This window comes from Arachis hypogaea, chromosome 1 (assembly GCF_003086295.3).
Source record: "Arachis hypogaea cultivar Tifrunner chromosome 1, arahy.Tifrunner.gnm2.J5K5, whole genome shotgun sequence".
NCBI lineage: Eukaryota > Viridiplantae > Streptophyta > Magnoliopsida > Fabales > Fabaceae > Arachis > Arachis hypogaea.
In genome coordinates, this window is record NC_092036.1 from 51,609,001 (window position 1) to 51,624,688 (window position 15,688).

At 36.0% G+C, this 15,688-nt stretch overlaps 1 protein-coding gene and 1 non-coding gene across 2 annotated transcripts; one reads left to right on the top strand and one right to left on the bottom strand.

The window, feature by feature from the left end:
• Positions 1-1,191: 1,191 nt before the first annotated feature.
• LOC112715658 (small nucleolar RNA R71) lies at positions 1,192-1,295 on the bottom strand. Its single transcript, XR_003159893.1, has one exon. It is a non-coding gene; the product is annotated as a small nucleolar RNA R71 (small nucleolar RNA).
• Positions 1,296-11,875: 10,580 nt separating this feature from the next.
• On the top strand, positions 11,876-13,092 carry LOC112803922 (ethylene-responsive transcription factor ERF027-like). Its single transcript, XM_025847376.3, has one exon. The coding sequence runs from the start codon at positions 12,091-12,093 to the stop codon at positions 12,706-12,708; it is 618 nt and encodes a 205-aa protein (XP_025703161.1). The 5' UTR covers positions 11,876-12,090; the 3' UTR covers positions 12,709-13,092.
• Positions 13,093-15,688: the final 2,596 nt, after the last annotated feature.

Genomic DNA, 15,688 nt, shown 5'->3' on the forward strand with positions numbered 1-15,688 from the left:
AATGAATTCCCCATTTCTGATCTTACCCATTCTCTTTACTTTCTGCCATTTATTTTCATGTTCATCTCCCCGATTACCCATTTAAGATTCTGCACTTTATTTCCTGCAATTTACTTTCTCGCTATTTAATTTCCTGCAACATCAACTACACTCTATTTAGCTCAACTAGCATATTCTTCCAACTAAAGTTGCTTGACCAATCAATCCCTGTGGGATTCAACCTCACTCTATTGTGAGTTTTTACTTGACGACAATTCGGTATACTTGTCGAAGAGAAATTTGTTGAGAGACAAGTTTTTGTGCATCAAGTTTATGGCGCCGTTGCCGGGGATTGATTTTGTATCAACAATGATTAAGTTGGAAGTCCACTAGATTGAGCATTTTTCTTTTGTTTGTTTATTTTCTCTAGTCATTTACCTTCAGTTTCTTTAAGTTCTTCCTCTTCCCCTCACCCCTTGTTATTCTTTTTTTTCCTTGATTGTTATTTACAATTCTGCTCACTAACCCACTAACTGTTTGATAATTTACACCACTCACACTAACAATCACTCTAGCAAGAATAATCACTTCATTTTATCTCTTACTGTGTACTCTGTTAGTTGTATAACAGGGAGAAGAGGCAGAGCTTCAACTACCTTTAATTCAGAACCTGAGATAACCCTCCATAGATCAAGGAGGGAAGCAAGAGGGAAAAGAGTTTTTGGTGCTGAGGAAGAGGAAGAATACTTTGAAACAAACATGGAGGAGAACTTGGAAAACAACCATGAAGGAAAAGCTCACAAACATGCCAGAGAAGGCCCTGCAAATCATGCTGGGCAAGAGAGGAGAGTTCTAGGCTCTTACATCAATCCAAATCCAGGAAACTGTGAAAGTAGCATCCAAAAGCCCACCATACATGCCAACAACTTTGAATTAAAACCCCAGCTCATCACCCTTATTCAGAACAACTGCTCATTTGGAGGAAGTGCCCAAGAAGACCCCAATCAACATCTAACCACCTTCCTGAGAATATGTGACACTGTGAAGTCTAATGGAGTCCATCCGGATGTCTATAGGCTGCTTTTGTTCCCTTTTTCACTCAGGGACAAAGCATCTAAGTGGCTTGAATCCTTCCCAAAGGAGAGCTTAACAAATTGGGAAGACGTGGTGAACAAGTTTTTGGCAAGATTCTACCCTCCTCAAAGAATTAACAGGCTGAGAGTTGAGGTGCAAACCTTTAGGCAACAAGATGGTGAAACTCTCTATGAGGCATGGGAGAGGTTCAAGGACTTAACAAGAAGATGCCCACGAGACATGTTCAATAAATGGGTTCAACTTCACATTTTCTATGAAGGTCTTTCTTATGAGTCAAAGAAAGCTGTAGACCATTCATCAGGGGCTCTCTAAACAATAAGAAAACCATTGAAGAAGCCATAGATGTCATTGAAACGGTAGCTGAGAATGACTACTTCTATGCTTCTGAAAGAAGCAACACTCGAGGAGTAATAGAGCTGAACCACATGGATGCATTGCTGGCTCAAAATAAGATGATTACCAAGAAGCTAGCAGATCTCACCAAGAAGGTGGAAGAAAACCAAGTTGCAGCAGTCATCACTTCATCACCAGCTCAAGAATGAGTGAATATAGGAGAAGAAGGTGACTGGGAACAAGCCAATTATGTTGGAAACTCACCCAGACGAATCCATGATCCATACTCCAAAACTTACAATGCGGGATGGAGAAATCACCCTAACTTTGGGTGGGGAAATCAGCAAGACCAAGGCCAAGACCAGATACGCAACAACCACAATCCCAACAACAATGCAACTCACCAACATCCCTCATATAGATCCTATGAACAACCACCTAATCTCAACCTACCATCACTAACTGAGGATAGACTTTCCAAGATTGATGCTCTACTTGAAGACATATGTAAAGAAGTCCAAGACAACAAGGTTTTTAAGGATGAAGTGCGAGCCAATATCAAAAACCAAGGGGAAACCATCAAGAGACTAGAATCCCAAGTAGGGTATTTATCTCAACAGTTTCCCAAACCCACTGATGGATTTTCCAGTAACACAGAAAAGAATCCAAGAGGAGAAACAAGGAAGGTCAAGTCGGAAGAATGCAAGATGATCACCACAAGTGATGAGAGGGGTGTGGAGGAAGTAGACACACAAACAGAACACCTCCAAGATAGTCCAAAGGAAAATTATGAAGAAAGAAACTATGCACCCCAACCTACACTCAGGGAAGAGCTAAAGAAAAGGGAGATCCTGAACCCATATGCACCCTTTCCCCAGAGGTTAAAGGATGGTGTAGCAGGGAGAATGTATTCAAGGTTCCTCAACATGTGTTGCATCTCTTGATGTAAATATACCATTCATTAAGGCCCTCCAGCAAATGCCCTCCTACATCAAGTATATAAAGGAGCTACTAGCCAAAAAGAGTTCATTGAAGGGGGGACAAACAATAAAGATTAACAGGGAGTGCAGTGCTCTCATTCAAACAGAGCCACCTATAAAGAAGAAGGATCCAGGGAGTTTTCACATTCCCTATGCTATAGGAGAGACAATGATTGATAAAGGGCTCTGTGACCTGGGAGCAAGCATCAACTTAATGCCTCTGTCCCTCATGAGAAAGCTTCAAATCAATGAGCTAACACCCACAGACCTAATCATCAAACTGGCTGACAAAACTCAAAAATAGGCAATAGGAGTGGTTGAGAATGTGTTAGTAAAGGTTGGGAACTACTTCCTCCCCACAGACTTTGTTATCCTGGAAATGGATGAGAATCCCATTCACCCCATCATTCTAGGAAGGCCATTCTTAGCCACAGCCAGGGCACTTATAGATGTGGAGCGAGGAGAGCTATTATTGAGGATATACGATGAACAGCTCACCTTCAGTGTTTTCAAACCCTCACAAGAAGCAGATCATGATAACAAAAAGTTAGAGGAAGAGCACAATAAAGGGTTGATAGAAGAGGCAAGCATGGGAGCACAAGTACCACACCTGAAAATCCCCATCGGTGACAACCAATGTGATCAGAAGGAGCAATACCCAAATGTAATCCAAAAGGAATCAGACCCACCAGAGTCATATGAGACAAGCAACAAAACTTTCCTTAAAGAGAAAACCACAAGTAGCAAAGTGACACCAAGGGACACAAGAAAAAAGGTCCCAAGGGGATGGAAAAATAAGAAGATCCCTACAGAAGATTTCTCTCCAGGAGATGAAGTGGTCTCTACCTACTTCCCATCTATACCACCTCATCTCCCCATTATTCCATCTCAGCTGCCTCCAGTGTGCACCATCAACAAAATCTTATCCTTAGAACATGTGGAACTTCTTAACAAATCCAATGGAAACAGGTTCACTGCAAGGGGGGAAGACTTGAAGCACTACCAACCACCCTGACAAAGGCCAAACATCAAGCTAATGACGCTAAAGAAGCGCTTCATGGGAGGCAACCCATGTTCTATACCCTCTCTCTTGAATCTCTAATAGTAGTAATAAAGAAAAGTTTATGGATTCTAAATCAACTTCGACAAACAATATAATAATCCCTACATGCAACATATAGTACATGATAAGTTTGGTGTTCAAGGCACACCAAGAAGGGCTTGAACACACTTCATGATATGATATTCTTTTCGAATCTTGTTGCACCATATGATCACAAACAAGATGCATGCATGGGAAATTGAGTGGTTCGATTGATTTGCATTCATGAAAAGGCATTAGTTATTTTAAAAACAAAAGAAAAAGATTTTAACAGTAGCTATCTCACACTTTAATTTCTCCCACCAAAAATTTAATTAAGCTTTTTGCATTCCTTTTGTCTTGTAAAGGAAATCAAGAAGGGTATTGGTGGTACTTGATAGGACAATCAAAGAAGGGAGATTCGGCCACCATACCAGGGAGACTACACACTTGTCTTCAAGGGGAGTATCTTTGGAAGTGTTGTCATGCAACATTGGGAGTTGGATAGCCTTGGAGACCGAACCAAGACCCTCATAAAAGGGGTGATCCTTGTGCTCATCCAATGCCAAGCCCCAACCGTCCATCAATAAGCAACACCATCAATCCACACCCTTCAAACACCCACCATCTTTCTATATAAATGATCCCCATTTTACAACCTCTCCGTACACACTTGTTATTCTCATTCATCCCCCTTTCTTCTCTCGAACACACACATTTCATCCTCCACCAAAAGTTTCATACACACCCTCCTAGCCACGTCTTGTGAGCCGCGACCATATCAACATTCACTCATGGCATCGTCTAGCTCTAAAAGGCGAAAAGGGAAGGAACCTATAGAGCAGCCTCCATTTGATGAAAAAAATTTAGGACCTTTTACCATGCACTACAATTTGGGTGGATGGCTGATAAAGAAGTCATATATGAGTTAGGCTTTCAAGTCACAAAAACTGAGTGCCCCGAAATCACAGAGAAGGTGGAAAAACGTCGATGGGAGCTCCTCACCGATCCGATTACAAGGGTGAACACAACTCTAGTAAGAGAGTTTTATGCAAATACGATTAGACATGATAAGGCAGATTAATCCTATACAGGTTTCGTGAGAGGGGTAATGGTGGATTTTAGTCCCATGAGCATCATGAGAGTGCTAAAGTTGCGAACCATACCCTTTGCAGAAGAGAGCTATCACTCAAGAATAGATAACAACCCCAACCACGACCAGATTATGAAAGACATCTGTGTACAGGGAGCGTATTGGGACAGAGACCCCCATGGGAAACCCAGATTCATAAAAAGAGGAGACCTCCTTCCTGAGGCTAAGGGGTGGTTTGAAATTGTAAGGAGATCCATCCTCCCAACCGGAAATAACTCAGAGGTAAACCTTAAGAGAGCAACAATGGTGCAATGCATAATGAAGGGAGGAAAAATCAAGGTTCATGAACTCATAGCCCAAGGTATTCGGAAGATGGCTGAGAAGAGTGATTCTGGAGGAAGGTTAGGCTACCCCAACACTATTCTCCGTCTATGCAATAAGGCTGGGGTGGTGTCGAAGATTGAAATCCCAAATAGATCAAAGTTGGCCTTCCAATTACTTTTCGTCGGATGCATGCTGCTGCACCTCCCCTACCTCAATGAAGACTAAGAAAGAGGCCAGTCCATCGAGCTGAAGAAGGACAGCATCCATAGGAGCAAGCCCCAGCCACCTTAGACATGCACCAATTACAAAAGGCTATTGATACCTTGTCAAGGCAATGCATGGAAAATCAAGGGGCACAGAAGGAGCTTCAAATGGAAATAATAGACCGCCAAGAAGAATCACTCTCTAGATGGATGAATCAGCAACGAGAATGGCAAAAATAATTGATGGAACAGCAATTGGAACAAGGAAGACAATGGAGTGAGTACTTCCATTACCTGAACCAAAAGCAAGATCAACAACAAGAAGCCATCCAAAAGCTAATCAACATCTAAGCACATCAAGGTGCACACATTCATGAGATGCATAGGAAACAAAGAGAACAGGCAGATCTTTTCGATAAATACAGAGCATTTTCAGAAGGGGTTTACATGAGTGAAACTGGATATCATGTAAACACCCAAGCCAGGATTGGGTACTTAGTCGGACAACTACCTGTATTACATCCTGGGATCACAAAATATGAGGACGTAAAGGATGAATTAGCACGAGTGGAACGAGAAAGGGCCGAAAAGAGTCATGAATCAGTAAGGAAGGCACTAGAAGATTGGAAAATAGCCAGAATGAATCGGATGAAAGGAAGCACAAGTGGACATTGATGAGCGGATATTTTATACACTTTTTGGGGGTAATTTCATGTAGATTTTAGTATGTTTCAGTTAGTTTTTAGTAAAATAATATTAGTTTTTAGGCAAAAATCATATTTCTGGACTTTACTATGAGTTTGTGTGTTTTTCTGTGATTTCAGGTATTTTCTGGCTGAAATTGAGGGAGCTGAGCAAAAATCTGACTTAGGCTGAAAAAGGACTGCTGATGCTGTTGGATCCTGACCTCCCTGCACTCGAAATGGATTTTCTGGAGCTACAGGAGTTCAATTGGCGCGCTCTCAACGGCGTTGGAAAGTAGACATCCAGGGCTTTCCAGCAATATATAATAGTCCATACTTTGAGCGAGGATAGACGACGTAACTTGGCGTTAAACGCCACGTTCATGCTGCTGTCTGGAGTTAAACGCCAGAAAAACGTCATGATCCGGAGTTGAACGCCCAAAACACGTCATAACCTGAAGTTTGACGCCAAGAAAGGCCTTTGCACGTGGAAAGCTTTAGTCTCAGCCCCAGCACACACCAAGTGGGCCCCAGAAGTGGATTTCTGCACCAATTATCTTAGTTTATTCATTTTCTGTAACCCTAGGTTATTAGTTTACTATTTAAACAACTTTTACAGACATATCTGGTACCTCATGACATTTTCAGATCTGAAGTACATACTTTGTGACGGCATGAGTCTCTAAACTCCATTGTTGGGGGTGAGGAGCTCTGCAGCGTCTCGATGATTTAATACAATTCCTTTGTCTTCCATTCAAACACGCTTGTTCTTATCTAAGATGTTCATTCGCGCTTAACTGTGGAGAAGGTGATGATCCGTGACACTCATCACCTTCCTCAACCCATGAACGTGTGCCTGACAACCACCTCCGTTCTACATCAGATTGAATGAATATCTCTTAGATTCCCCAACAGAATCTTCGTGGTATAAGCCGGATTGATGGCAGCATTCATGAGAATCCGGAAAGTCTAAACCTTGTCTGTGGTATTCCGAGTAGGATTCCGGGATTGAATGACTGTGACATGCTTCAAACTTTAACCTGCTGGGCGTTGGTGACAGACGCAAAAGAGTGATTCTATTCCAGTAGGAGCGGGAACCAACCGGTGATTAGCCGTACTGTGACAGAGTGCGTGAGCATAGTTTTCACTGCGAGGATGGGAAGTAGCCACTGACAACGGTGACACCCTACATAGAGCTTGCCATGGAAGGAACCTGCGTGTGAGAAGAGGATTTCAAGGAAGAGTTGAAGTCAGAGGACAAAGCATCTCCAAAACTCCAACATATTCCCCAGTACTGAAAATCAAGTAACTCTATTATTTTAACTTACAATTTTATGAAATTTGTAGTTTGGCTTTTTACAAATAAATCCAAATAACTTCTTTAGCCTCCTGACTAAGATTAATAAAATAAGCATTGATTGCTTCAAACCAATAATCTCTGTGGATTCGACCCTTACTCACGTAAGGTATTACTTGGACGACCCAGTACACTTGCTGGTTAGTTGAACGGAATTGTGTCCACTCATGCCAATTTCTTAAATTCCATAATTTTACAATGATACCAAAAGGCACAAAATAGTGATCACAATTTCGTCCACCAGACATAAAGAAGATAAGGAAGCAAAAGAACATGAGCATTCCAATAAGTGAAAGGTGGTGGAATTCCTTTTTAATTCTATCTCTTTCAAAGCTTTAAATAAGGAAAATCATGTATGAAATAGAACATGCTTCCATAGTAGTTTAGGAACCTTCAATTATGGCTTTAAAATCTCATTGTTTAGGTCTATGTTTACCAGTCTAAATGTCCCTAGTGCATTTCTCATCTTGCCTATATGTATGATTGTCCTTTAAACCAATCAAAAAGAAAATGTTATGAAAAGAACAAGAGTGGAGTTATCTTGTGAAGTGAATTTTGAATGTTTGTGGTAAGGTGATCAATTAGCTAAGTTGGTTCACCAACAAGGTAAGAAGGCAACTATCTATCCTGAATCCTATGCTTGAAACACATCCTATGAGGCTAACCAAATAATGAGATCCCAATAAGAAAAGAGAAAGAGCAATAAAAGTTGAAAAGGAAAGAAAAACAATAAGAAATAATGCTAGGCATCAATAGTTTGAATATTGAGGCATGTGTCTGTGGTGTTCATGTGCAAAGGATATACTTGGATGAATAAGCTCTTAGGGGTGCCTTATCACCTGGTAACTTGGGTTAACTAATCCGGGATTATCAGCTGAAAGTCCACTATCAAGAGTAACCTTTGTCACAGAGCACTTAGTAACCCAAAGAGGTGCTGGACACCAAGGTCTCAAGAAAGGAAAAATAACTAACCATGTGCCTGTGGTGTGTATGTATAGGGAAAAGAGACTTGAGGGAGTAAGTCCTTAGGGGTGTCTTAACACCTAGCACCTTGAACCAACTGGTTCGGAAGTGTTGGTTGAAAGCTTATCATAAAGAGTCGCCCTCTTACAGAGCACTTAGCCTAAAAAGAAATGCAATAAATCCTGAAAGAGAAAGGAGGATCAATAATTAGAAAGTCTCAAGGGATGCAATCAAACGAGTGTTCAAGGGCATGATAAAGGCCTGAAACCTAGTAAAGGAATGAACCTAAGTTTCTATGCATGAAACCCTATAAACCAAAAATTTGACTTCTATTATAATTGTTTCGTTATCTTGTTCTTTCATTCATTCTTCCTATATTTCAGTACTTGCTTAGGGACAAGCAAGCTTTAAGTTTGGTGTTGTGATGCTAGGGCATCTAGGCCAGTTTCACGGACCTTTTCTTTACTGTTTTAGGGTAGTTTCATGCATTTTCTTAGTGAATAAGGCAAGTTTTGGATGAAAATACACTTACACCTTGATTCAAGCAACTATTGTGAATTTTACATGATTTCATGAGAATTTTGCAAGGATTGAATGACAAATTGATTATGCATAATCTCATGACTTGGGCTAGGGCTTTGATGCACTTTATTTGCTTGATTTCAGGACAAAGGAAGCAAGGAAGAACCACATTAGTAGCCACGTTAATCTAATTAACATGACCACTAACGTGGAATGGAAATGAGCTTGCAACGTTAATGAAAAAGGTGGTCGACAATAATGCCTGCGAAGCCATCATAAACCCACGTTAATTGCCACGTTAATTACATTAACGTGGTAGTTAATGTGGAGATAAAGGGAGCTCCAGCGTTAGTGGTAAACGTGAACACCACTAACGCTACAAAGTGGCAATTGGCCACATTAAGAGTCACGTTAACTTAGTTAACGTGAACTCTAACGTGGAAGGGAAGACAATGCCAACGTTAGTGACACTCACCTTTGTCACTAACGTTGGAGATGGCATTCACTACCACGTTAGTGGCCACGTTAACCTAGTTAACGTGAACTCTAACGTGGAGAGGAGGGGCATTTAGAGCATTAGTGACAAAGGTAAGTGTCACTAACGCTCTCGAAGATAGGCATGCCCACGTTAAGAGTCACGTTAGTTATACTAACGTGAACTCTAACGTAGGGAAAGAGGGGCACAAGGCAACGTTATTGGAAAAGGTGATTCCCAATAACGCTTGCGAAGGATCATAAGGCAACGTTAGTGATCACGTTAGTGCCACTAACGTTGAAGTTAACGTGGACTATATGAGGTTGGAACGTTAGTGAAAAAGGTGATTGCCGCTAACGTTCTCGAATCCACATTCTCACTTAACGTTAACATCACTAACGCCCATGCCTAACTCACACTTTTCTGCAAGCTGAGCCCACTAAAGATTATAACTGCTTCAACTCAAGATCTCAGGCCCACATCCAAGACTTGAAGAACTCACTAGAAGATCAAGAAGAGTAGTATATATAGGAGTGGTTGTGAACTATAGAGAAGCTGGGCACTTTGGAGAACTACCCTCTGTATATTTACTTTTCTGCATTTTCTAGCTAAGCATGTATTCTTTTCTGCCATTTCCCATTTCCAGAGCTATGAACAACTAAACCATTTTCATTGGGTTAGGGAGCTCTGTTGTAATTTGATGGATCAATTATAGTTTTCATTCTTCTTCTTCTTTCTTCTCTTTTGATTTACTAGAAAGCTTTCGATCTTAATTCAATTGGTTAGTTGTCTTGGAAAAGAAACTCTCCATAATTGGATCTCCTTTGAACCTTGGAAAAGGGATGAGGAGATCATGCTAGAAATGCTTTCTCATGTTGGACCAAATTGGGGTCTGGGCGGATACAGTGACATGTAATCCTCCCAACACTTTGATTTGGAAATACATGTGGTATAATCTGTGACCACACTTCATCTCTTCCTATGAGCAATTAAATCAAGGAATTGGACAATTGTTCAAGTTTAGAGAGATTGGGTTACCAAGGAATTGGAATCCAATCACTTAAGATTGCCAAGGAGATCAATAGATGCTTTGATTGAGGAAGAGATGAAAATGAATTTGATCCGGAGAATACAACATCTCCTGAGCCCAATAAATTCCCCATTTCTGATCTTACCCATTCTCTTTACTTTCTGCCATTTATTTTCATGTTCATCTCCCCGATTCCCCATTTAAGATTCTGCACTTTATTTCCTGCAATTTACTTTCTCGCTATTTAATTTCCTGCAACATCAACTACACTCTATTTAGCTCAACTAGCATATTCTTCCAACTAAAGTTGCTTGACCAATCAATCCCTGTGGAATTCGACCTCACTCTATTGTGAGTTTTTACTTGACGACAATTCGGTATACTTATCGAAGGAGAATTTGTTGAGAGACAAGTTTTCGTGCATCATTATCCTAATGTTACCAGGTATTTGGATAGTTATTGTAATACATATGCGGATGGTTATTGTAATACTTAGAGTTTAGGGAGTAATTTGGAAGTGGAGTATTTTTTTACCTTATTTGACCAATCCTAAAATTTATTATTTCATTGTTCACAAAGGTTATTATTTATCTAATAAAATTGAAATCCTAAATAATTACACCAAACTTGAATTCTGTGTCAAGTTCAAAAAGTAGAATATAATCCATAATGGTAGAAGTGTGTATAAAAAAAAAAAAAACAAAAAAAAAGAATTGTGTGTGTTGTACAAGACAAGAAAAAAAAAATCTCTTTTTTAAACTTATTAAGATTTAACTGTTCCATCTATTAAGAATTTTAGATAGTTATAAATCAATCAAACCGCTCCTAATGTGAGCAATTCTTCAGGTCAGATGAATATCACACTGCAAGATTAAGGATAACGATATCCGATCCAGATGTTTTATATGTATACTATAAAACAAGAATAATATGAAATTGAGGACTTTATGAACATCAAAAGTATCTATCTATATTATAGCTAAGTGTGGCTATCCAGCGTCAAATATGCGTATCAATTACCAGTGTATACAATTAAGAAATCTGCCTCGCCTATGTAGTAGTAACATAAAAACTAATATTTTTATTCAACTATATATATAGCAAGGATACTAATTAAAAATTTAATCATTTTTATAAAATAGTAAAAATTATTTTATATTTAAATTTATAATGAAATCTTATAAATAATATAACGAAATTAAATTTATATTTATAATCAAACGTTATAAATATGATTAAATTAAACTAAAACAAATAAACATAAAAAATACATAGTGGTGATTAATTCTTTGTTGAATTCAATATTTACAAAAATAATTAATTATATTGCTATGAAAAAATTAAATTTTTTCATTAAAAAGTTAGCTAACATTAACAATTATTTACTCTCTTGAAAAAAAATATAAAGCACGTAAAAATAATATAAATATATTGTGCTTAATTTTTAATTTCATATATTATTTTTGCATTTTATTTCCTAATTAACAAAAAAAAAAAGAGTACTAAGAAAGTCATTGTTATAGTTTGTCATTGTCATTCTCCCACAATTACTTCTCACTAAGTCTCTTATCTCCATTCATTTGGTCTCCAAGATTTCATTCAATTCAATAGCAATTATACATTGGAACCCAACTAAGCGCCACCATTCTTCACATACCAACAAACTAAAGTCTCTTTTACTCAGTTAATCCGCGACATCCCCACGGTTTCACTTCCAATACATAAATTATTATATCCCTAGTTGAATTCATATCATATATATAATCATCTTCTTTAGTTCGTTACTGCCTCTTAAATCCACAATCCTTTTCTACCTACCACTCTCATATTATATAATTAAATGTAGTTGCATTGACCCTATTTATTACTAGTCTCACAAAAATTTCATTCATATTCCTACAAACACCAACCTATATCTATTTGAAAAGGCCAAATATTCAATTAGGTCAACATTTCCTTGAGCTTAATTATAATGGCTGCTTCTGCTTCTTCTTCTTTGTCTTCATCTTCTAAGAAGGATTCAGTGTACCGCGGAATCCGGTGCCGAGGAGGGAAATGGGTATCCGAGATCCGAGAGCCGAGAAAGACGACCCGAATATGGCTCGGCACCTTTCTGAAGCCGGAGATGGCTGCGGCAGCCTATGACGTGGCAGCACTGGCACTCAAGGGTGCAGAAGCACCCTTGAACTTCCCTGCCATGGTAGGGAAGTATCCAATGCCAGCGTCTAGTTCCGCAGCTGACATCCGCAGCGCTGCCACCGCCGCGGCGCAGCTGATTATGGCTGAACTTGCATCACCAACCAACAATAATGCAGTTCAGCCTAATATTGATAATGAAAACAATAATAATAATAATAATAATAATAATAATAATGATAATGACAACAATAACACTAATAATGATAGTGCTGCTCCTTTGTATGATGATGGACCGGTTGAGTTTTTGGACGAAGAAGCAATTTTCTCCTTGCCGAGTTTGCTGGTCGATATGGCAGAGGGAATGCTGCTTTCTCCACCCAGAATGAGTCCGTCGTCGCCCGACTCGCCGGAAAATTATTCCGGCGGAGGAGACAGTTTGTGGAACTACTAATAAATCTTATTATTATTAATCCCTTTTATCTTCTATATATTGAAAGTCTTCTTTTTTTTTTTCGATATAAGTATGAACGCAATGATACAGTCATCAGCTCTATCCATTCCCTCTCCTCTAGCTAGCATTTGAATCTATCCAATCCCTAATAAATACAAGCAAATTAAGAAATTTGGATTGGTATCATAATATTCTGATCACATTTTAGTAGGACTAAGTCTAATAAGATATATTTTTGTGGTTAAGTTATTTACCTTGAGCACCAGCTATAAGGGTTTCAAAGCAAGGATAATATAGGGTGGCCTTGATTCTAGAAAATTATGTAACTTGCTGTATTTCATTTTATGATATTTATGAGTATTCGTCCTGCCTTGTTTATGAATAGTTTGTTGTGTATCTATAATTTATCATACTCTTCCTTATCTAAATTTACAAGAGAATAATGCTATATGACAAAAAAAATATTATTATTTTTTGTTTTTATCCGTAATATTTAAAAAATATAATAAATTTTAAACACTATAAAATTTTAAATTTTAAATCTTAAATTTTAGTAATATAAATAAAATATAAATTTAAAAATTAATTAATATTAATAAAAAAATATTGATTTCTTAATATTTTTCCTTACGGGTACTTCACACACCACAATTAGTTGGATGTTTGTCATAATCTGCTAGTTAAAAAAATTAACAAATAATAAAGGAATACTTAAAAGGAATTAATCAAGGTATTTTTTTGGAAAAATGTAAAAATAAAATTTTTAACTTTGAATTATCTAAAAAATAAAAATCTTTAATTACTTAATTTTACTTTTAATTACTTTGTGTCTATAATTTTGTAAAATTTTTAATTAAGTCCTTATATTTTTTATTAATTGAATTTTTACACCAAATTTTTTTTAATTGAATTTTTATATATTTTTTTATTTGAGTTTCTGTATCAATTTTTTTAATTGAATTTTTATACAATTAAATTAATTACTATTAAAAAAGATTTAATTAAAAAAAATAATATAAAAATTTAATTAAAAAAATATATAAAAATTTAATTAAAAATTTTACAAAATTATAAAAAATAACAGAATAATTAAACCTAAATTTATTGCAAGTAGGCAAGTAGTAAAAGGAGGGGGACAGAAAGTATGTGTCATTCAGTAAGGAGGAATCAGTTGAAATGCATAACAATGAAGTCTCTCGGATATTTGTGTGTGTGATGTGCTTTTAAGGGAATTACACATATGTCTTTAGCCCAATGCAGCAAGGGAATGCCGACTAAACACAATAATATATAATAACATAATGATAATAATGTTGCTTTACATAAATACAGTATATAATAATCATCTTTTTCTTTTCTTTTTTCTTTATTCCTTTCCCTTTCAAGAAAGTCCTCATTTTTTTCTCCAAAAGTGTAAAATTTGCTTATGAATGATTGTTGTTGTTATGCGGAATTTAAGAAACATTATTAAGCCAAAACCTCCTAGTGATCCAGCCATATTTTAAAAAAGCATAAACGTCTCTAAATTAACTAATACGGTAATACCAAATCCACCATCGGTACCATTCCTCCTATAGCTGATTTGATGGATATATTGGGAGTATTTAAATCTGTAAAGTAGTCTTTTAGATTTATCATTTTTATTATTTTAATTTTTTAAATTTAAAATTATTTATATTAATTTTTGAGATTTAATTTTGCGTATTATATTAGTTTTTAAATTTATTTTAGTACTAAATCGAACTTAATGCTGAATTAACTCAGACTTGTTGTACTAGATACATGATTAAATAGTATTATTTTATTTTGTCACTTAAATAAAATAAAAAACAAAAAAAAGTTTATATGATGTACAAATCATTATATCTTCCTCCATTCTTCAAAATAACCTCAATTTTATCTTTTTTAAGAGTTAAAACGAAAAGACATTATTTAACTATGTGTCTAACGTTGCAAGTAAGAGCTAATTCAGCATTCTATTCATTAACTCAATGTTAGAAAGAGTCCAAGAATTAATATGGTGTCTGAAGTTCGGAAATCAGTATAGTAAATTTTGAATATGAGTGACTAAAATAGTAAAATTCCTAAATTTTAGGGACCTTTAGAATATAATTAGACTATTATGGCAAATGCTAATGTTTTATTTTTCAAAGTATTTCTCAATCTAATGCACCAAAAATTAATTTATCATAAATTAAAATTTCATTTAAAAATATGTAGGTAGTGAGTTAACTGTTGTATACATAAATTAAAATTTTAATATTTAATATTTATTTAAATAAATGAGTAAATTAATAAGGTTAAATAAAATGGACAAATACTAATATATTTAAAAAAAATGAGAAGTACACATTCTTTAAAATTAATCTTTTATTAAAGATAAAAAAAATAAAAAAACAAAATATAGAATATCTTTAAATTCTAAATCTAAACTCTAAACTCTAAAATAAAATAATTTGGTGCACAAACATTCTGTATTAATGTAGGTTGTAAAAAATGGTCTACTCAATGAGTATATTATATGTAGTCTAACCTAATAATTAAATTAGTGAATATTTTTATGACTTGAACATGTAATTTTGGAGTCACACAGAGATAACTTAATCGATACTATAAGATTCCTCTTCAATTTAAATCCTAAATTCTAAAAGCTAAATTTAAACCATTGATATAAAATATAAAAAAAAAGTTTAAAAATTGTTTAATTAAAAAGAAGCGAAATAATTCTTATTTATTAAAGACCGTCTAAAAATTTGTCTACAATTAGTCATAATTCAATTAACTCAAATGGGAGGTATATTCCATTATCATAAAGTCTCTCTTTTAATGTAGACTAACATCTTGTTGACACTTTCTGTACAATCGTATTTTTATTAAATATTTTTTAAATAAAACAATAAATAAAAATATTGTATTTTGATGTATAGAAAATTCATAAGAAATGTAGCTATAGATATATTACAAAAATGTTTGGCGAACC

Bases quoted from the DNA above. Each gene is read 5' to 3' on its own strand.
- LOC112803922 (XM_025847376.3), top strand. From the start codon at position 12,091: ATGGCTGCTTCTGCTTCTTCTTCTTTGTCTTCATCTTCTAAGAAGGAT.